Below are 23,036 nucleotides of genomic sequence, written 5' to 3' on the forward strand. Positions count from 1 at the left end.
CACTCTGAGGGAGGGAAAGGAGGATGTGGAAGAACAGGCGGAAGACAGGACAAGTGGTTTTTGTATGTGGAACGATGGAACGCCCCTGGCCGCTTTTCTGCCAGAGGGTGATGTGATCCGATTTGTGTTTTGTAAAGATCCGTTCCTCTCCTGGGTGGGTAACTGTTAATTAGTGGAGAAGAATGGATCTGTGACAAGGCTGTTGTGTTCCCGGTGAGAGATGATGATAGCTTGAAGTCGGTTTTAGGTAATAAGATCAATAGGACTTGATCATGGATAAACTATGGGTGGTGATAGAGGGCTGGTTGGTTATGACAGAGGTGCCGTAGATAGTTTTCTGGGTTGTATAATTGGGCAGATGGTGGAGCCGTTCTGTGACAGGAAATGCTGTAGAAAGGTCAAGTTTAGAGGGGACGTTCACGAGTTTAGTTGGAAGTATCTTTGAGACTTGCACTTCATTCTTCATCTGACTTGCGTTGTTTTTAAGAATGAAGATCTCCGTGCTTATATGACTCATGAGGCTGTCTCTGTCTGAAGTTTGGTTCTCATCTTGTCCAGTGCTCCCCTTTGTTCTGTGTGTTTACTCACTGACCTTCAGTCTCTTCTGCGTGTGTTGCTCTGTCTCCCTGGAATCTCCTACATTGCTCTCTTCACGCAGGTGACATCTTCTCATCTTTCAAATCTCACCTTACTCATCACTTTTTTGAAGAAGTATTGGGGTTATTGACCAGAAGAAAAAAAAATACATTTTTTGAAGTAATATGATACCATTTCAGTTGCTCAGTCGTGTCTGGCTCCTGGAGACCCCGTGGACTACATACAGCACGCCAGGCTTCCCTGTTCTTCACCCCCTCCCCGAGCTTGTTCAAACTTATGTCCTGTGAGTCGGTGATGCCATCCAGCTGTCTCATATAATGTATATATGATATAAAATATATTTGGACTCAACTCATGAATTCTTGTTTTTACAAAGCATCGCTGTCATTATTTATTTTGATTTTCATAGTTTTCCTATTTGACTAATAGGATCACCTTCAAGCTATTCTATCACCTGTGTCCTTTTGTCCTTATCATTCTCTGCGCACTTCTTGTCAATAACAAAATATTTCCAGGTTCGTCTGGAACTTCCCCAGCCCCATCTCTGAATCAGCCATTTTTCTGATTCCTTTTAGTATTGAATATTTAGAATGGTTTTGAGAAAATAAGGTCTGGACACTAGATGTGCTTGTTGCTACTGGGGCGTCTTTGCTTCTGGTCCCTCTCAGCTAAATTTAAAAATTATTTAAATTAGTTCCTCCGACCCTCCATGAGATTATGTTATTCATTTGAAGTACAGCTGGATTCATTTGTTTTATTTGTATTTTTAGCCCCCCTTCCCCCATTTTTGTTTGATACTGTTTGTTTTTAAGTATGGAAAACTATGGGCTTCCCTGGTGGCTTAGACAGTAAAGATCCTGCTTGCAATGCAGGAGACCGAAGTCAGGAAGATTCCTTGGAAAAGGGAATGGCTACCCACTCCAGTATTCTTGCCTGGAGAACCCCATGGACAGAGGAGCCTTGGAGGCTACAGTCCATGGGGTCACTAAGAGCTGGACACGACTGAGTGACTAACACTTTCATTACTTCATGAAGAATTATAACTTGGTCTAAAAGTCAGAACCACACAGAAAATATAGTTCCATCCACCCATCTCTTCTGCTTATTCTTACCTTCTCATTCTTTCTGTCCTGTTCTTTTTCTTTTCTAAATTTCTTTTTTTAATATTTTATATTATTTTAAGTGACATACCATTGACATTTTTGTGCACTTTACTTTTTATCATGTAAGTTTTCCTGGCAGTCACTCCATATAAATTTATAGAAAACTTCCCGGTTATTTTTAGTAGCTGTGTAGTAGTGTGTGTGTGTGTGTGTGTGTGTGCGCGCGCACATGCGCTATGATTTATTCAGCTACTCTCCTGTCCTGTGTATTGACCCTCCTTGTTGTTCCCTGGCTAAGTTGTGTCTGACTCTTTGTGACCCCAGGGACTGCAGCACACCAGGTTGTTACATTGTTTCTAATATTTAGCAGTTACAAACAGTGAATAATCTTGTGGATACATTTTTGTGCTGGTTAGTTTGTCTACCTGTAGCTGTTGCCTGTATGTCTGATGGCTCTACTCAAAGTCAGAAGGTCAGGCAGTTGAAAAGGAAAGATGGATATGAAGTAGGGGAGAACAGGGCAAACTACAACCTATATTCCTGAACTGGAATCCCTTAAGGATATGTTTGTTTGCTTCATCGTGGAGCTAATAGCTCAACCTGGTCCAGGAGTTGGACACGCTGAGGGAGGCAATCTGGCCAAAGCTGGTGCAGCTGCTGGGGGCCCAGCCGCTCCCCTGCAGCCCTCCAGGTGAACCTACAGGTGAGGAGAGTGTGAAGTGGTGCCCTGCACTAGTCTTCCCATGGAGAGGATCGGGCTGCTGCTGCCTTTTATACCTTCCAGTTCTCTCACAAAATATCTTGTGGTCCAGGATAACCCAGAACTAGACAGGGAATAGACTACTGGAAGAGTTCCAACCTAGCTAAATCAGCAGAATACAACCCAAGAGATGAAGAATAATATAAAATCATATATTCTGACTCTGATGCTGGGAAAGGTTGGGGGCGGGAGGAGAAGGGGACGACGGAGAATGAGATGGCTGGATGGCATCACCGACTCTGTAGACATGAGTTTGAGTGAACTCCGGGAGTTGGTGATGGACAGGGAGGCCTGGCGTGCTGTGATTCATGGGGTCGCGGAGAGTCAGACACGACTGAGCGACTGAACTGAACTGAACTGAACTGAACTGAATTCTGACAGAATTAGAAAGAATGCAGCTAAAGAAAAATGGAACTAAAAGGGAAAGTGGGTAAACAGACTATTGATAATTGTGTAGGTAATAAGTGGCAGTTAAAGAATACCATTTAAAAGTGATAGACCAGATCATAAAAGATGATAAAAATGGGAATTAATACTTTTACAATATGATAAAAAAAAATACTAATAGACAATAACCAGTGGAACAAAAATACATACCTTCCTAAAACCCCAAAAAAATCTTAAAGGAAAGTGGGCATACCAAATAGAGAAACACACTGTAACATAATATACAGTAATTACAGCATAGAGAAATACAAAACGTTTGATCGACAAACCATCACATCAATAAATGTGATTAAGGTTAACTTTCCTACTGAAAGAAAATACCCATCAATTCCTATTTTCTGTTTTTCAGTTTTTTATATTTTTTTGTCAGGAAGTGAATGCTGAATTTTAAAAAACATTTTGTGTCTTATGAATTTCTTGTTTATTTTTATTACTTACTTTCTTTTGATTTATTTTCTTTTCCTGACCATGATTAGAAGCTTGATTAGTTCAGGCCCCTACCCCCTCACCCCCCCCACCTCCCATCCCTCTTCTCCAGAAAGGGGAAGAGGCTGGAAATGGAGTTAATGATGGACCATGCCTCTGTGAGGAAGCCTTTTTAAAATTTCCAAGGGTATAGAGCTCAAAGAACTTAAGTTGGTGAACGCAGGAGGAGCTGGGGTAGTAGCAGGCTGGGAGCGTACATGGAAGCTCTGTACCCCTTCCCACATACCTAGCCTTGTGTTCTCTCTTCCATCTGGATGTCTGGCTGTATGTTTTATCATACTCTTGTACAATACACCAGTAAAGCATAAGTGTTTCTCTGAGTTCTGTTATTCTAGCAAATAATCTAATCCAAGGGAAGGGTCACGGAGATCTGATTTGTAGCCAAGTTGAACAGAAGTGTGGGTAGCTTGGGAACCTATGACTTGCTGTTGGCATCAGAAGTGGGAGGGCAGTCTTGTGAGTGACTGTCCCCGTGTTAGAATTGAGAACACCCAAAAGTTGTCACAAACAGTTGCCTAGTGTGGGGGGAAACACCCACCCATCTGGCGTCAGCAGTGTTGTAAGTGGTATTAGTGTAGGAGTAAAGGAGAAACATGCAAGAATAGTGGAGTTTTTCTGAAACAAAAGACAGTTTTTTTGTTGTCAATACCAGTTTTACTGTATTGTGGTTTAGAATGTAATCTTTGTAATCCTTTCTTTGTGATCAGTATTTATAAATATCCCATGTACAGTTGAGAGGAAAGTATATTTTTTATTATCGGAGTGTGTCTGCTTTATCAAGTTGCTTCCTTTATTGCTTGGGGGTATTCCTAGTTGTTTTATCTTTGTTGAAAATGCTTTTCACGTGAAAAAATTTCTTCCTTTGTTTAATGCTGTGAGGATTGACATCTACCTTGTCAGATATATCCTACTGCTGCTGCTAAGTTGCATCAGTCATGTCCGACTCTGTGCGACCCCATAGCCAGCAACCCACCAGGAGCAATCCCAGGCTCCTCTGTCCCTGGGATTCTCCAGGCAAGAACACTGGAGTGGGTTGCCATTTCTTTCTCCAATGCATGCATGCATGCTAAGGTGCTTCAGTCATGTCCGACTCTGTGCCACCCCATGATAGCAGCCCACCAGGCTCTTCTGTCCACAGGATTCTCTAGGCAAGAATACTGGAGTGGGTTGCCATTTCCTTCTCCCAGATATATCCTACTTACCAGAATTACACCCTTCTGTTCCTATCCTTTCATTTGTCCACATATCTTTATTTTTTGCTTTTCTGATTCACTTTGTTTTCGATGTGTTTCTGATGTACAGAATGTGTCCAAATCTTTTTAATAGATGAATTAAACCCATTCACATTTATTTTAAAGTATTATTATGTATAGTTACGTGTTATTTTGTATATTAGCTTTTATTTGTTGTTTCTCAATATGCTATGCTTTTTTTCTATTTTACATTACTAATTTCTTTTGATACATAGAAAATGTTATATTTCTTTTTTATTGGTTATCTTTGTACTTATAACTTAAATAATAATAGTGAACATTTGTTGAAGTTTTACAGTGTGCTAGGTACTATGCTAAATGTCTTATACAGATTATATCCTCAAAGTTGGCCTGTGAGGCAATTTACTATTATTTTCCCATTTTACAAATAAGAGAACTGATATACGGAGAGATTTAGTGCCATGCCCGAGGTAACTCAGCAAGTAGTAAAGGCAGAATTTGACTTCAGGGAGCTTATCTGTTTTTTTACGACCCTTATTGCTGCATGTTTGACATACAGTGTGTTTTAAGTGTGCAGGCCTTCCCGCTCCTCCGCACTGCCCTTCTATCTGGTTCTCTGAGGTGCCACTCATCCCTGCATCGTTTCTTCTGCAGCTGCTTTCAAGACGGTTGTGGGTTTTTTTCAATCTTTGGTTTTCAAAACTTAATGATGTGTGTAGGCATGGTTTTCTTTTAGTTTATCTTCTTTAAGCTGAACTAACCTTCTTGAATTCTTTGAATTTATATCTTTAATTACATTTCGGAAGTTCTGGTGTTACGTACTTTTTCTGCCCCAGTCTCTTGCTCCTCTCCTTCTAAAATTCCTGTTGCATGCATAGTAGATCTTCTGAAACTTCCACAGGCTCACTGGGGCCCATTCTCAAAGCAAAGCTGTGAAAGGGGAAACAAAATACAGCTGAAAACTCGCCCGTCTGTAATTTGCTTTTCCAAGTTCTGACCCCTCTCTAACAGTCTACCTGCTTTTGTTTACTATTCTCAGTCGTCAGGCATGTGTTTGTGTATGTGTTTTGATTTGGAGTTATTATTGTAATGGAAGGATGGGGGCTGTCTGGTACTTAGACCTCCCAATTCGTGTGGTTTATTTTTTCTTCATACTGGTTTGTATAGTTTTTAATGAATATGTTGGGAGATTATAATTTACATGGCTATTATTACCTCTATCACCTTGGTAGTCAATACTGAGTTTTTCTCTGAATCCAGCCTAACACTTCATACTTTTTTTAGGTAAAAGAAATATGTTGCTTTTAGTTTTCGGCAATTCTGTTGTCTATAATATGGTCTGTTCTAAGAGCTATACATAGGAATTTTAAATAAGTCAAGGATCTTATGGAAACATCTTGTTCCTGTTCATTCTGTTAATCTATGATGTAGTTAGATCAGAAAAATGTAAGAGGATAATATGACAGTCAGTACCAGCAGAAAGCAATAATAGTCTTTGTGAATTTTAAAGGAGCTTAAAATAGGTGGGAAAAGGTTACAAAATTTCAACATCTTTTTAATAAAATAAAAAATTATTTTACAGCTTTATCTAGGTAAAGGACACAGGGTTTTAAACTTAAAGTTGCTATATGATTTTGATCATATGTGGTTTTTATGTAGTTATCAAGATTGAGTTTAGATTTAAATGTTAATTTTTTATTCATGAGTTTAAATACAGTTGAAGATACTAATTTAGTCCAACTTCTCTTTTTTTATCTGTTTATACTTATTAATGACCCCAACCCTAATATATGGATGGTGATAGTCAGATTTTAATACTTAATAATGTTCAACTTTTAATTTTTCGCATTTAGATGGTCTTCTGATTGTTGGTGTTCATTCGGCTAAGTTTCCAAATGAAAAAGTCCTGGATAACATTAGGAGTGCTGTTCTTCGATACAACATCACCCACCCTGTGGTTAATGATGCAGAGGCCAGCCTTTGGCAAGAACTAGAAGTTTCCTGCTGGCCAACTCTGATCATACTCGGACCCCGTGGAAACATGTTGTTTTCTTTGATTGGAGAAGGACAGAAAGAGAAATTATTTTTATATACTTCAATAGCTTTAAAGTATTACAAAGACAGGGGACAAATCAGAGCTAATAAAATTGGAATAAAACTCTATAAAGATTCCTTGCCACCTTCACCATTGCTGTTTCCTGGCAAAATAACAGTGGACCATGTTTCTAATAGACTGGTAATAGCAGACACTGGACATCATAGAATTTTGGTCATCTGGAAGAATGGACAAATTCAGTACAGCATTGGAGGTAAAGTTTGCTGATTATGATATATAATGTATTTTGCATTATATATGTAAAAATTATTCAGAGAAATTATTAAAATGGAAATTTATAAATAACTATAGAAGGGCAATATATGTTGACTGTTAACTTCATCAGAAATTATTTTGTTAATTACTGTGGGGTATCTGAATTAATGTCTTCTCCTCAAAAACAACCAAAACTACCTAAAAAAATTCCGTTAAGATCAAAAGGAGGAAATCTTTTGTGTAATTTTCAAGTATATCTGTATATCCCATCTTGTTTTTTCAAAAACATGCCACTTTATTGTCTCTTATGAAAATGTTGTATACATTTTAGATTTGGGGCATTTTATATGGAACTATTATATTTCCCTTTCTTTGAAAATACAGACTTTTTTTTTTAAGACCAAGATTATACCCTAAGAACTTGAGACTTAGATTATAAAATAAATAACCTAGGATTTATGTAACATTATACCTTTCTCTCCGTCCATAAGAACTTAGGCATACTTTTGAACCCATTGCCTTTGGTTGTAGCAAAATTAAAGTATCATATAGGCAGAGGTCATTTTCTTCCGTATCTCCCTGGTCTGTATTTAAGAAGGGCTCTTATTGACATCTTACATAATTAATAAAATCTACTAAGTACACTATTAATCCTGCTCATCCAGGTGGAAATGACATCCAACAACATATTAGTCAAAGAGAAAAGTAATTCATCTCTTTGCAGTCTTGATTTAGTCACACATATACTGTTAGTACCCAAGGTAGGATGCAAATAAACTAATCATACCCTAAGCCCTGGGGCTGTTCTTATTATGCCAAGATAATATTCCCTTAGCTCTTGAATGCATTTGTTTGTTGTTCTGTTAGAGTTTGTGTGTGTTCTGTGTTGTTTATTTTGCTTTGGCAACTTTGTATTTTAATTTATAACAGGCAGAGAAGTTTTACTCAAAAACGTGTTATAGCAAGTTACATTTAAATAATTAAAAGTATTTTTAATAGCTTCTAAAATTTTCAAAGTAGTTTAGATGGATATTCTCCTTTGTTAAACAGAGAAACCAGTAGCAAACACCTTTTCCAAGAATGTTTCTAGCAGTACTGTTATCTTGTGATGAATTTATAGTTATTCTGCAAGTTTTAAAAGAGAATTCTATGGTCAGATGCACTCAGGAGACACTGATCGGATGTGCTTTAAAAGGTTCCTGGTGGCGATGGTCTCGTTCTACGTGATCTTTTACTCTCCTAACATGGCTCAGGAGTATATGCGAAGGGATTATATAGTACAAAGGACTCGCCAATCTGAAGTGACCGCAGTACTCTCCCTTTTTTGTCCCTCAGAGAGCTCTCATCATCAATAATAATAGTGTTATTAATAATGACAAAAAAAATGCCTGGCATTATTCTGAGCACTTTACCTGTATTAATGTACACAGTGCTATAAGTTAGGTATATTATTAGTTCCATTTTACAAAAGAGAAACTTTCGTAAACTTTCATCACACAGAACATGCCTAGGTCAACAGCTAAGTAGAGCTGGGGTTTAAACCAAATCTGTTAAGTCGGGATTCATGGGCTATTAAGAAATGCTTGAATGATCCTCATGACCTGTGAACCCCTTGAAATTGTTTGTGACATTTAATGCTGCTGTTGCTAAGGCACTTCAGTCGTGTGCGACTCTGTGCAACCCCCATAGACGGCAGCTCATCAGGCTCCTCCATCCCTGGGATTCTCCAGGCAAGAACACTGGAGTGGGTTGCCATTTCCTTCTCCAATGCATGAAAGTGAAAGGTGAAAGTGAAATCGCTCAGTCGTGCCCGACTCTTAGCGACATGGGCTATAGCCTACCAGGCTCCTCCATCCATGGGATTCTCCAGGCAAGAGTACTGGAGTGGGTTGCCATTTCCTTCTCCAGACATTTAATGGGCATGTGTATTTTTGTAAGGGAAGGGCTCATAATTTTCATTGTTATCATCAAAGGAGTTTATCTTCCAAAATTGTTAAAAATTATTCATCTAGATGCTGAAAGATTTAAATTATTTTTAATTCTTTCTAGTCTAGGTAATAGATGCCTTTTGAATTAATTTCTGATCCAAACTCCTAAAGTATTCTAGTAACCATTATCTAGTAAGTCCTGTCACTTGCAAAACTTATTCCTGAGAAAAACGGGTGTCTTGGGAAACAGTTTAGTGTTTAGGTGGTCGTTGCTGTTCAGTGGCTCAGCCATGTCTGACTCTTTGCGACCCCGTGGACTACAGAACTATCACTTATATTAAAATCCCAGCTTTAAATACAAGTTTTTGTTTTGGGGTTTTTGTTTGTTTGTTTTACTTTGAGATAAGAAAATTTTTCTCTTATGGTTGTTTTGTCTTTTAGGACCCAGCCCTGGAAGAAAAGATGGAATCTTTTCAGAGTCAAGTTTTAACTCACCACAAGGTGTGGCCATAATGAATAATATCATATATGTGGCAGATACAGAAAATCACCTTATAAGAAAGGTAATTTTCCATTTTGAATAAAGTTTTAATACTTCTAATCAGAAAGACATACATATTTGCTACATAAATATTTGAAATGAGAGGGTGTTGCTTAAATATTTCACATCATCCTCATTCAGTTTTTCTCAGAGGTACTTGCTGTAACTTTATTCTTATGTAACTTGTGTTTCTGTGTGTCAGCATATTGTCACAGAGGGCAAATCCATCAAGTCCTTTTTTTAATCCTTTATTTCAAAGTCATGTGCCTAATCACCCTAAGGCTCCTCATTTTGAGGTATTTCCTTAATCAGTTTGTAAAGTGGTACTTTGTCCCTTTTCAGTTAAATTTTCTCAAATCTAAGAAAAAAGCAAACACTCCTGCCTCCCTTCAGCTCTTACGTTTTCTCTGGGAATACTTATGTGTCAATTAGACTTAAATATTTTTTTAGTCTCATTATAGTAGTAATATATGATCTCGTGTTTTTAAAAGGATGTAATACTTAAAGACTTTAAAAGTCCCCAGTGATCTATTTGGACTCCCCAGTGGTAACCACGGAGAAGGCAATCGCAACCCACTGCAGTACTCTTGCCTGGAAAATCCCATGGATGGAGGAGCCTGGTAGACTGCAGTCCATGGGGTCACTAAGAGTCGGACATGACTGAGCGACTTAACTTTCACTTTTCACTTTCACACATTGGAGAAGGAAATGGCAACCCACTCCAGTGTTCTTGCCTGGAGAATTCCAGGGATGTGGGAACCTGGTGGGCTGCCATCTATGGGGTCGCACAGAGTTGGACATGACTGAAGTGACTTAGCAGCAGCAGTAGTGGTAACCAACCATTGTTAAAATTTGTGTTTTCAGAAGTTTTCTACTCATACACAAATTAATTTTGTCTTTAGAGAATCTTCTTTTTTAAACAAATGGAATCGTAATGAATATACATAATTTTTGCATTCTTCTTTAACTTTTTTTTCCATATTAGTCATATGAATATGACTGCATAATATTACCTAGTTATTTTAAGCATTTCTAACTGATGAGTATTTTGGCTGTAATTTATTGGTCTTTAACTTATTTGGAAAATAAGTTCATCTAACCCATTCTGTCTGAACATACTATTTCAGGCACTTCCCTTGCTTTTCTCACTATTTCGCTCTCTTGATGTTTTTGCCTACTTACACTGACAAAATTGTCAACTAATATACTTAGTTGATAATTATACATAAAATAGGAAAAAACATGTAGAACATATAATGATAATCACTGTAATGTAAATCCCCACACGGGCATGAAATTTGTTTTCTTTACTACTGAAATCCTAAGCACCTAAAACAGAGCCTGGCCCACAGTAGGTATATTTAATAGATATTTATTGAATGAATTTATGAGCAAGTAACATCTGTTGAATGAGGCATTTTCTAAAGTGTATATTCATCCTAATATGAAAAGATGTTACATGAGAAAAAGATTTTGTGGCTTTGTAAATTAAAGCAGATTTGTTTTTTAAACACCTTAGAGAACTTCTTAGATTTTAATATGCCAGTATATTGTGTATACATTAGTGGGGGGATATGTGTGCATTATTTCTAAACTTACTTGACCAAGAAGCCCTATCTAGCAGAACTTTTCATAGGACTAATAACTTAATGTTGTGTACTTTGGGCAAATGTGGTTTTACGTTGCTCTGTAAAGGTTAGTATTTCTTTATCATTATCTTTTTTGGGTTCCGTGCTTCAAAAATTTATCATAGTATTGTAAATATCAAAGAGAATAATGAGGTAGTAAGGTATTTAGCCCACAAGGTAGAGGGAATACTTGTCCTTTTTTGATTACACGTTAATTTCTCTTGCTTTAGAACTTAGTGGGTTTTAGAGTATTGATAGCATAATCATAACAAATATAGGTTACTTGGAGTCATTTTTATATTTTATGACAGTTTAGTATCTTCAGAAAATGGAAATGATGTAGAATTATTTATTTCTCTCTTTTTAAATCTATAAAAATGTTTATTTTATGTTTTTAAGATCTCATTTACAGAGGGTGGATCATACTCCTATATTTATACCTCACGAACATCATTGTTCCATGTCAGCCTGTTTCCTGTTAGAAATAATTTACTTACTTATTTGTAAATTTGTACACCTATAGGCAGCCTTTCTGATGTGTATAATTTGCATCTTTTTATTTGTTTGTGACCTTATAAAACCTGTAGTATTTTATTTGGGTGACCTTATAAAATCTGTAGTATTTTAAGAACTTTATTGTGATATATTTTCCATAGAATAAAGGTCACCCATTTCAAGTATGTAATTTAGGAATTTTTAGTAAATTTAACAAGTTGTGAAACCATTATCATAAATCATTTTTAGAACATTTTCATCTTCCTACTAAGAACCCTCATACCGTTATAATTAATCCCCTTTTCCATTCCCCAGTTTCTATCTCTATAAATTTGCCTCTTTTGAACATTTATATAAATAGAATCATATAATGTATGGTCTGTGTGTCTGGCTTCTTTCATTCTGTGTAATGTTTTTGAGGTTCACTGATGATGTAACATATCAGGAGTTCCTTTATACCGCTGAAGAGCATTCCATTGCATGTATAAACCACATTTTATCCAGTAACCAGTTGGTGACATTTAGGGTGTTTCCAATTTTTGGCTATTACAGATAATTCACATAGAAGTTTTGTGTGGGCATACATTTTTATTTCTTTTGGGTTCTTGTTGTTCAGTCCGACTCTTTGTGAGCCCCATGGACTGCAGCGCGCCAGGCTTCCCTGTCCTTCACCATCTCCTGGAGCTTGCTCACACTTATGTCGATTGAGTCGGTGATGCCATCCACCCATCTCGTCCTCTGTTGTCTCCTTCTCCTCCTGCCTTCAATCTTTTCCAGCATCAGGGTCTTTTCTAATGAGTCAGTTCTTTGCATCAGGTGGCCAAAGAATTAGAGCTTCAGCATCAGCCCTTCCAGTGAATATTTAGGACTGATTTCCTTTAGGATGGACTGGTTTGCTCTCCTTGCAGTCCAAGGGACTCTCAATAGTTTTCTCAACACCACAGTTCAAAAGCATCAGTTCTTCAGTGTTCAGCCTTCTTTAGGGTCCAACTGTTATATCCATATGTGACTACTGGAAAAACCATAGCTTCGACTAGATGGACCTTTGTCTCTGCTTTTTAATATGCTGTCTAGGTTTGTCATAGCTAAGGGTTCAACTTCATTTTTTTACATGTGGACATCCAGTTATCCCAGAACCATTTATGGAAGAGACTGTTCTTTCTCCTTTGAGTAGTCTTGGCAGCCTTTAGAAAATCAGTTATTCATACATGCATGGGTTTATTTCCAGACTTTCACATCTATTCCATTGGTCTCTTTATCTGTCTTTATGGTAATATCACACTGTTTTGGTTGCCATAACTTAATAAGTTGTGAAATCAGAAAGTATGAGTCTTCCTACTTACTTCTTTGTCAACATTTTTTGACTGTTCCTGAATCCCTCGCGATTCTATATGAATTTTAGGATCAATTTATCTATTTCTGCAGAAACTTCTGTTTCTTTCTCATGTGAATATATTGTTTGAAAAACACACAAAACAGTTTTATCTTTTCCCTCTTCATTTTTATACTTCATTACTTTTTATTATATTTTTTTAAGTGTTATGGTAATAGTAGATATCTTGTCATGCTCATAGTCTTAAATAGAATGCAAGTAAACTTTCTCCAGAAGTTTGCATGCATTTTCTGTAGCTTTGGAAAATAAAATATTTATGAAGTTAAGAAATTTTCTCTTAGTTACTAAGAATTATTATATGATTTTATTAAATGCATTTTCTATATTTATGAAATAATTGTATACTTTTTTGCCCTTAGTATACTGGTGTAATGAATTATATTATTAGGTGTATTTGATGTCGAATCATCTTTTTATCCCTGGAATAAAACTTACCTAATCATGATTTTTTAAAAGCCAAATTAGATTTGATTATCCAAAATTACATTCAATGTTATAAATTCATATTCATAAATTCTATATTTTCTTGTACTGTTCTCACCTGATTTTGGAATCAAGGTCATACTGATCTCATCAAGTGAGGTTTTTTTCTTTTTTTCTGTTTTTTTGGAATAATTTGTCTCACATAGGAATTAATGGTTCTTGAATATTTATTAAAACTCCTATAACATTACCGAGGCCCAGGTTTTCTCCAAGAGGAATTTTTAAATTATCCTATCAGTTTCTGTGAAAAGAAAGTGAAAATGAAGTCGCTCAGTCGTGTCCAACTCTTTGCAACCTCATGGACTGTAGCCTATCATGCTCCTCCATCCATGGGATTTTCCAGGCAAGAGTACTGGAGTGGTTTGCCATTTCCTTCTCCAGGGGATCTTCCCGACCCAGGGGTCAAACCCAGATCTCCCACATTGTAGGCAGATGCTTTACCACCTGAGCAACCAGGGAAGTCTTAAATCAAGATCTATTTCAAGAACCCATCCCTGGCTGCCTATTGTATTTTTGCAGATTATATGTTGCAATAAAAATATAAAGTTACATTGATGAACATGTTTTATAATTTCAGAAGATTATAGAGCAGCTACTAAAAATAATGCAAGAGGATATCACCAAAATAAATCAATGTAATTTACCATAATAGAATGAAATAGCCATCTGATGCTTTACGAGATTCAGAAATACACTGGAAAACATTTAATCATGTTAAAATTAATAAACCTGAAATGGAAATGAATGTCCACAGTAGATAAATATCATCTACAAAAAGCCTACAGCTACACTTAATGCAAAGTATTGAATACTTTCGCCTCATGACTGGGAACAAGACAAGGCATGATCACGTTCATCATGCCTGTTAAACATTGTACTGAAAGTACTAGCTATTATAATGAGGGAGAAAAGAGGAACAGAAGGCATATAGGATAAAAAGGAAGAATAACAACTATTTGCCAGAGACCTGTCATGTACATAGAAGATTCTGAGAAATCTATACAAAGTTACTCAAACTAATAAGTGAATTTGGAAGGTTACAAATTACAAAGTCAATATAAAAAGACCTATATTTCTATATACTAGTAACAGTCAACTGGAAATGGAATTTTAAAATTCTGTTTATTTAGCAACCAAAACAGAATATTGGAATACATTTTTAGAAATGCATAGCTATAAAACATTGCAGTCACTGCAGGTGGTGACTGCAGCCATGAAATTAAAAGACGCTTGCTCCTTGGGAGAAAAGCCATGACCAGCTTAGACAGTATATTAAAAAGCAGAGACATTACTTTGCCAACAAAGGTCCATCTAGTCGAAGCTATGATTTTTCAAGTAGTCATGTATGGATATGAGAGTTGGACCATAAAGAAAACTGAGCGCTGAAGAATCGATGCTTTTGAACTGTGGTGTTGGGGTAAACACTTTTTTTTTTTTTTAATTTTATTGTAGTGGTTTTGCCATACATTGACATCAGTCTGCCACGGGTGTACATGTGTTCCCCATCCTGAACCCCCACCGTCTTCCATCCCCATCCTATCCCTCTGGGTCATCCCAGTGCACCAGCCCCAAGCACCCTGTCTCATTCATTGAACCTGTACTGGAGATCCATTTCACATATGATAATATATGTTTCAATTCCATTCGCCCAAATCATCACACCCTCGCCGTCTCCCACAGAGTCCAAAAGACTGTTTTATACATCTGTGTCTCTTTTTCTGTCTCGCTTATAGGGCCATTGTTACCATCTTTCTAAATTCCATATATATGCGTTAGTATACTATATTGGTGTTTTTCTTTCTGGCATACTTCACTCTGTACAATAGGCTCCAGTTTCATCCACCTCGTTAGAACTGATTCAAATGTATTCTTTTAATGGCTGAGCAATACTCCATTGTGTATGTGTACCACAGCTTTCTTATCCATTCATCTGCTGATGGACATCTAGGTTGCTTCCATGTCCTGGCTATTATGAACAGTGCTGCAGTGAACATTGGAGTACATGTGTCTCTTTCAATTCTGGTTTCGTCGGTGTGTGTGCCCAGGAGTGGGATTGCTGGGTCATATGGCAGTTCTCGGAGAAGGCAATGGCAAGCCACTCCAGTACTCTTGCCTAGAAAATCCCATGGATGGAGGAGCCTGGTGGGTTGCAGTCCGTGGGGTCGCTAAGGGTCAGACACGACTGAGCAATTTCACTTTCACTTTTCACTTTGACACATTGGAGAAGGAAATGGCAATCCACTCCAGTGTTCTTGCCTGGAGAATCCCAGGGACGGGGGACCCTGGTGGGCTTCTGTCTATGGCGTCACACAGAGTCAGACACGACTGAAGTGATGCAGCAGCAGCAGCAGCATGAATCTTCACACTGTTCTCCACAGTGGTTATACTAGTTTGCATTCCCACCAACAGTGTCAGAGAGTTCCCTTTTCTCCACACCCTCTCCAGCATTTATTGCATGTAGACTTTTGGATAGCAGCCATTCTGACTGGCGTGAAATGGTACCTCATTGTGGTTTTGATTTCCTTTTCTCTGATAATGAGTGATGTTGAGCATCTTTTCATGTGTTTGTTAGCCATCTGTATGTCTTTTTTGGAGAAATGTCTGTTTAGTTCATTGGCCCTTTTTTGATTGGGTCATTTATTTTTCTGGAATTGAGCTGCAGGAGTTGCTTGTATATTTTTGAGATTAATTCTTTGTCAGTTGCTTTGTTTGCTATTATTTTCTCCCATTCTGAAGGCTGTCTTTTCACCTTGCTTATAGTTTCCTTCGTTATGCAAAAGCTTTTAAGTTTAATTAGGTCCCATTTGTTTATTTTTGCTTTCATTTCCAATACTCCGGGAGGTGGGTCATAGAAGATCCTGCTGTGATTTATGTCGAAGAGTGTTTTGCCTATGTTCTCCTCTAGGAGTTTTATAGTTTCTGGTCTTACATTTAGATCTTTAATCCATTTTGAGTTTATTTTTGTGTATGGTGTTAGAAAGTGTTCTAGTTTCATTCTTTTACAAGTGGTTGGCCAGTTTTCCCAGCACCACTTGTTAAAGAGATTGTCTTTTTTCCATTGTATATTCTTGCCTCCTTTGCTGAAGATAAGCTGTCCATAGATGCGTGAATTTATCTCTGGGCTTTCTATTTTGTTCCGTTGATCCATGTTTCTGTCTTTGGAGTTAACTCTTGAGCATCCCTTGAACTGCAAGGAGATCAAACCAGTCAATCCTAAAGGAAATCAGTCCTGAATATTCATTGGAAGGACTGATGCTGAAGCTGAAGCTCCAATTCTTTGGCTACCTGATGCAAAGAACTGACTCATTTGAAAAGGCCCTGACACTGGGAAAGATCGAAGGCAGGAGGAGAAGGGGATGACTGAGGATGAGATGGTTGGATGGCATCACTGACTCAAAGGACATGAGTTTGATTGCGCAAGCTCCAGGAGCTGATGCTGGACAGGGAGGCCTGGTGTGCTGCAGTCCATGGGGTCACAAAGAGTCCGACATGACTGAGCAACTGAACTGAGCTGAGAAAAATTAACTCAGTACTGAACTGCAAAACTCAGAATTCATTTTGTTCTAAATTGATCTGTAGACTTAATGCAGTCCCAGTGCAAACACCCTCAGACTTTTTGGGTAGATATTAACAAAAGGTTTCTAAAATTTATGTGGAAATGCAAGCCAAGGATTATTACATCTAAAACAGTGTTGAAAAAGAACAAAGTTAAAAGACTTGTACTACCTGATTTCAAGACCCTATGATTCTATGCAGTATACTAATGCTATACTATATACTAATCAAGACAATGTAATAGTTTTGTAAGGATAGATATATAGATCAGTTAAAAAAGAAAACAGCACCCAAGGTAACCATACTACTACTACTACTAAGTCACTTCAGTCGTGTCTGACTCTGTGCGACCCCATAGACGGAAGCCCACCAGGCTCCCCCATCTCTGGGATTCTCCAGGCAAGAACACTGGAGTGGGTTGCCATTTCCTTCTCCAATGTGTGAAAGTGAAAAGTGAAAGTGAAGTCGCTCAGTCGTGTCCGACCCTTAGCGACCCCATGGACTACAGCCAACCAGGCTCCTCCATCCATGGGATTTTCTAGGCAATAGTACTGGAGTGGCTTGCCATTGCCTTCTCCGAAGGTAACCATACACCTATGCAATTACTTGTATTTCTAAAAAGCATCAAAGCAGTCAGTCGGGAGAAAGGAGAGTCATTTCTGCACATTGTGCTTGAAAAACTAATTACCCACATGGGGAAAAAGTAAACATGACCCCTACTTCACACACCAAGTGCAAACATCAGTTCAAGATGCATCACAGACCAAAATTAAATGCTAAAACTATGAAGCTTTTAGAAGAAAACGTACAGGAATATCTTTGTGACTTGCATGTAGGCAGAGGTCTCTCAAAGACAGGACACAGTAACAAAAATCACAAAAGAAAAAAATCTGTAGATTCAAATTTATCTAACTATAAAACTTCTGCTTATTATTAAAGTTTTACTGTTCAAGTGAAAAGCCGTGGGAATTCCCTGGCGGTCCAGTGGTTAGGACTCTGTGCTTTCACTTCTGAGGGTCCAGTTCGGATCCTAGTTGGGGAACAAAGATCCCACAAACCACATGGTGTGGCCACAAAATTATTAAAATAAGGTGAAAGGCCACAGTCTATTAGAAAATAGTCACAAAAATTCACAAAAATACATCTATGAAGAAGATTAGTATATGTGTAATATAAGGTATCTACAGCTGAAAAATGGGATGACAACCCAATAGAAAATGAGCCAAAGATTTTAACATTTTTCAAAAGAAGAGATGACAATAACCACAAGTACAGAGAAAAATGATCAACATTGTAAGTTGAGAAGGAAATGTGAGTTCAAACCACAATAAATATCACTGTATATCCACTGTAATGATGAAAATTAAAAAGACTGGGAGATGGGAGGGAGGTTCAAAAGAGAGGGGATATATGTGTACAAGACTCTGATGCTGGGAGGGATTGGGGGCAGGAGGAGACGGGGACGACAGAGAATGAGATGGCTGGATGGCATCACCGACTCGATGGACATGAATTTGAGTGAACTCCGGGAGTTGGTGATGGACAGGGAGGCCTGGCGTGCTGTGATTCATGGGGTCGCAAAGAGTTGGCCACGACTGTGCTACTGAACTGATGACTGATTCATGTTGAGGTTTGACAGAAAACAGCAAAATTCTGTAAAGAAATTATCCTTCAATTAAAAAATTAAAAAGACCGACAATACCAGAGGCTGGTGAGGATGTGGAGCAATTTGAACTCTCATACATTATTGGTAGAAATAGAAACTGATAGACCATTGGAGAGACCTTCTGGAAGTTTTTATATCAAGCTGCTAATGTACCTGCCCTTTAACATAGCAGAGATTATCTTGCGTACATACCCAAGAAAAGTGAAAGCATGTCCACAAAAAGGCTCATATAAGAATATTAATAGCATCCCTACTTAAAGGGCCCCAAGCTGGAACTAGCCCAGGTGGCCATCAGTAAGAAAATATATAAATGAGGGGCTTTGTAGTCCAGTGGTTAAGACCCTGAGCTCCCAAGGCAGGGGGCCCAGGTTCAATCCCTGGTCAGGAAGCTAGTTCTCACATGCTGCAACTAAAGATCCCACATGCCTCAGCTAAGACCCAGTGCAGCCAAATAAATAATAATACATTTTAAAAATATGTAAATGAGCTGTGATATATTCCTTCGATGGAATACTATTCAGCAATCAAAAGGAATATGAATAAATTTCAAACATGTTAAATGAAAGAAGCCTCACACAAAGAGTTCATTACTGTATCATTTATCTGAAATCCTAGAAAAGTTACAGCTCATCTATGATGGAAAAAAAAATTAGTACTGTTTGCCACTGGGGTTGGGGATGACTGGAAAGAGGTGTGAGGGAACTTTCTGGAGTGATGGTAACACTCTGTATGTTTATGTATGTTGGGGCTACACAAGTTTTTGTATCTGTGAGAATTTATCAGATGGTACACTTATGATTTGTACATTTGTTGTAAATTTTGCCTCAAAAAAAGGAAAACGGATCTCGGAAAAAATGAAGTTCTTGAGTTAAATTCTTTTAGCTTTTCTCTGTGTTTGAAAATTTTCATAAGATGTTGAAAAGTCTCCAGAGATGAAACCAGAGTATCTTTTTTTTCAGTGGAATGCGTTAGTTTTTTGGTTTATGAAGCAGAGGCATGTAGTAGAGCTGGAAGTGGTTCAGATCCAAGATTCTGGACTTACTGGCTGTGGGGTGTTGGGATCTTAGTTAATGATCTGTGCCTCAGTTTCCTCTGAAATAATCAAAATCACAATTGTAGGGATATGTGAGTTTGGATGAATAGATGAGGTCAGTGCTTGCCACATGTTGAACTTTAAATGTGTTAATTACTAACCAAGCACAGTTGAAATATACGTTTAATTTTAAGAAGTGTTTTTCTTGATGCTGCTTTACATTTTCAAATGTCACCTTCTTTTAAAATATTTTATAGTTGAGATGAGTTCAATACCAGTTTTGGTAGAGGCATGATGAAGGTGAGTGAGTAAGGGGAAAGTTGGGGAATGGATGGATAGAGAAATGAAAAGGACTAAGTTTTATGCATTTTAATAACAAGATCACCATGTACTTGATAAGCCTTTTTCTTAAGCTTTTTTTAAAGTATTTATGTTGCACATGTTTCCTTTTTTATTTTACATACTAAAACCACTCAGTTTTTTAAATATATAATAAGTTCACACAAAGTATAAATAAAGCACATGTTTTCTATATGTTCTATTGGAAATAAATGCATTGTATACAACCTGTATTAATTTCTATAGATTGACCTAGAAGCTGAGATGGTGAGCACTGTGGCTGGCATTGGAATTCAAGGTACAGATAAAGAAGGTGGAGCTCAAGGAGATGAACAGCCCATTAGTTCCCCTTGGGATGTAGTTTTTGGAAGGTCAGGTATGTAAACTTGATATTAAATAAGTAAATGTTGCTTAGTTAAAGTAAGATTTTTAAAATATAGGAACATTCATTTGGATTAATCGTTGCTAGTTATTTTATGCTTTTATATCCATGACTTGGGATTTGTTAATTGCATAAAAGCAAAGCTACCAATAATATATAGAAGGTAGGATAACTATATCATTATATATAACGTGACATTGCATGCATATTTTATATACAAGATAGATTATATATTTCTCAAATGTTAAAGAATTTCATCTTAGTTGCAGTTTTCAATTAAGATAGTTCTGAATATCCTTAAATTGGAAGGATTATAGTTTCAAAATTTCAAAAGGTTATTCATGCAGTATACTGTTTAACAGTGTCTGTTTTATTTACTGCCATGTGAAATACAAATCAAGAAATAACTGGGGCTTTTTTAGATTATTAAAATTTTAATTTAATAATTATAGCTTATTTTGAGTAGTTTAAAAATAATAATAATACTTATATATAATGGAATATTGCTCAGTCATAGAAAAGAATGAAATCTTGCCATTTGTGACAACATGGATGGACCTGGAAGGTGTTATATTACGTGAAGTATATCAGAGAAAGACAAATACTGTCTAATTTCGCCTATAATCAGAATTTATATTGTTTAAACACAGGGTGTACTTTACCAGATGCTTTAATATGTTGGGTTCACTTAGTAGAGTACTTACATATTTTTCTAGGCTAAAAATTTTTTGGTCCTACTTTATGGCATGGAATTTCTGGTTGTTTATCTCATATTGAGACTGTACCCAAATTGCTTTCTAAGAAAAATATTGGCTGTTGACAAGTACTCCCTCAGCTTCCAACTGGAGTGATGTGCTGAGGCTTATATCTTTATTAGGCTCAGTTTTTAGAAAGGAAATGAGTGCTACCTTAGCTCAATAGATCATTAAAAGCATGTGTACGTGCTAAGTTGCTTCAGTCATGTCCGACTCTGTGCGACCCTATGAAGTGCAGCCTGCCAGGCTCCTCTGTCCATGGGATTCTCCAGGCAAAAATACTAGTGAGGTTTGCTGTGCCCTCCTCCAGAGGATCTTCCTGACCAAGGGATCAAACCCATATCTCTTGCATCCCTTGCATTGGCAGGCAGTTTCTTTACCTCTGGTGCCACCTGGGAAGCATCATTAAAAGCATATGGCTCTGCATTTAACTTAACAGTTTAAAGAGATGGGAATACCAGACCACCTTACCTGTCTCCTGAGAAATATGTATGCAGGTCAAGAAGCAAGTTAGAACCAGACATGGAAGAACGGACTGGTTCCAAAATGGGAAAGGAGTATGTCAAGACTGTATATTATCACCCTGCTTATTTAACGTATATGCAGAGTACATCATGAAAAATGCTGAACTGGAATCAAGATTGCCAGGAGAAACATCAGTAATCTCAGATACAGATGACACTACCCTTATGGCAGAAAACAAAGAAGAACTAAAGAGCCTATTGGTGATGAAAGTGAAAGAGGAGAGTGAAGAAGTTCGCTTGAAACTCAACATTCAAAAAACTAAGATCACGGCATCCAGTCCCATCATTTCATGGCAAATAGATGGGGAAACAATGGAAACAGTGAGAGACTTGATATTTTTGGGCTCCAAAATCACTGCTGATGGTGACTGCAGCCATGAAATTCAAAGACGCTTGCTCCTTGAAAGAGAAATTATGACCAATCTAGGCAACATATTAAAAAACAGAGACATTACTTTGCCAACAAAAGTCCATCTAGTCAAAACTATAGTTTTTACAGTAGTCATGTATGGATGTGAGAGTTGGACTATAAAGAAAACTGAGCACCAAAGAATTGATGCTTTTGAACTGTGGTGTTGGAGAAAACTCTTGAGAGTCCCTTGGACTACAAGGAGATCAAACTAGTCAATCCTAAAGGAAATCAGTCCTGAGTATTCGTTGGAAGGACTGATGCTGAAGCTGAAGTTCCAATCCTTTGGCCACCTGATGCGAAGAGTTGACTCATTGTAAAAGACCCTGATGCTGGGAAAGATCAAAGGCAGGAGGTTGGATGACATCACTGACTCAATGGACATGAGTTTGAGCAAGCTCTGGGGGATGATGATGGACAGGGAGGTCTGGCATGCTGCCGTCCATGGGATCGCAAAGAGTCAGACACAATTGAGCGACTGAACTGAACTTCAAGTGACTTCGATTCCAGATACTTGGCAAGAGGAATAATCTTGAGTTTGCTGCTGCTGCTGCTAAGTCACTTCAGTCGTGTCCGACTCTGTGCGACCCCATAGACGGCAGCCCACCAGGCTCCCCCGTCTCTGGGATTCTCCAGGCAAGAACACTGGAGTGGGTTGCCATTTCTTTCTCCAATGTGTGAAAGTGAAAAGTGAAAGTGAAGTCGCTCAGTCGTGTCCGACTAGTAGCGACCCCATGGACTGCAGCCCACCAGGCTCCTCTGTCCATGTGATTTTCTAGGCAAGAGTACTGGAGTGGCTTGCCATTGCCTTCTCCGAATCTTAAGTTTAAATAACCTTAAATAAGCTCAGTACCTTTCAGATGCTAAGAGTAAATGGTTTTCAAATACTGTAGGAAGGTCCTGTAATCACAATGACTACAAGAGTGTTCTTTTCTTTTTTTTTTAACCATAAGAGTTTTTAACCTTGACTTAATATACCCAGGGCAT

The 23,036-nt window shown here is 37.7% G+C and overlaps 1 protein-coding gene across 1 annotated transcript in view; it reads left to right on the forward strand.

The window, feature by feature from the left end:
* The window catches only part of NHLRC2 (NHL repeat containing 2), a 59,889-nt gene that overhangs the window by 18,665 nt on the left and 18,188 nt on the right, over positions 1-23,036 (forward strand). Inside the window, exons 3-5 of the mRNA XM_088842344.1 lie at positions 6,461-6,916; positions 9,288-9,409; positions 20,226-20,355. Coding sequence (XP_088698470.1) covers positions 6,461-6,916; positions 9,288-9,409; positions 20,226-20,355 — 708 coding nt within the window. The remainder of the gene's footprint in view (positions 1-6,460; positions 6,917-9,287; positions 9,410-20,225; positions 20,356-23,036) is intronic.

Source organism: Moschus berezovskii, chromosome 12 (genome assembly GCF_049115385.1).
Source record: "Moschus berezovskii isolate FMDL1 chromosome 12, NW_MosBer_1.0, whole genome shotgun sequence".
In the NCBI taxonomy this organism is placed as follows: Eukaryota; Metazoa; Chordata; class Mammalia; order Artiodactyla; family Moschidae; genus Moschus; species Moschus berezovskii.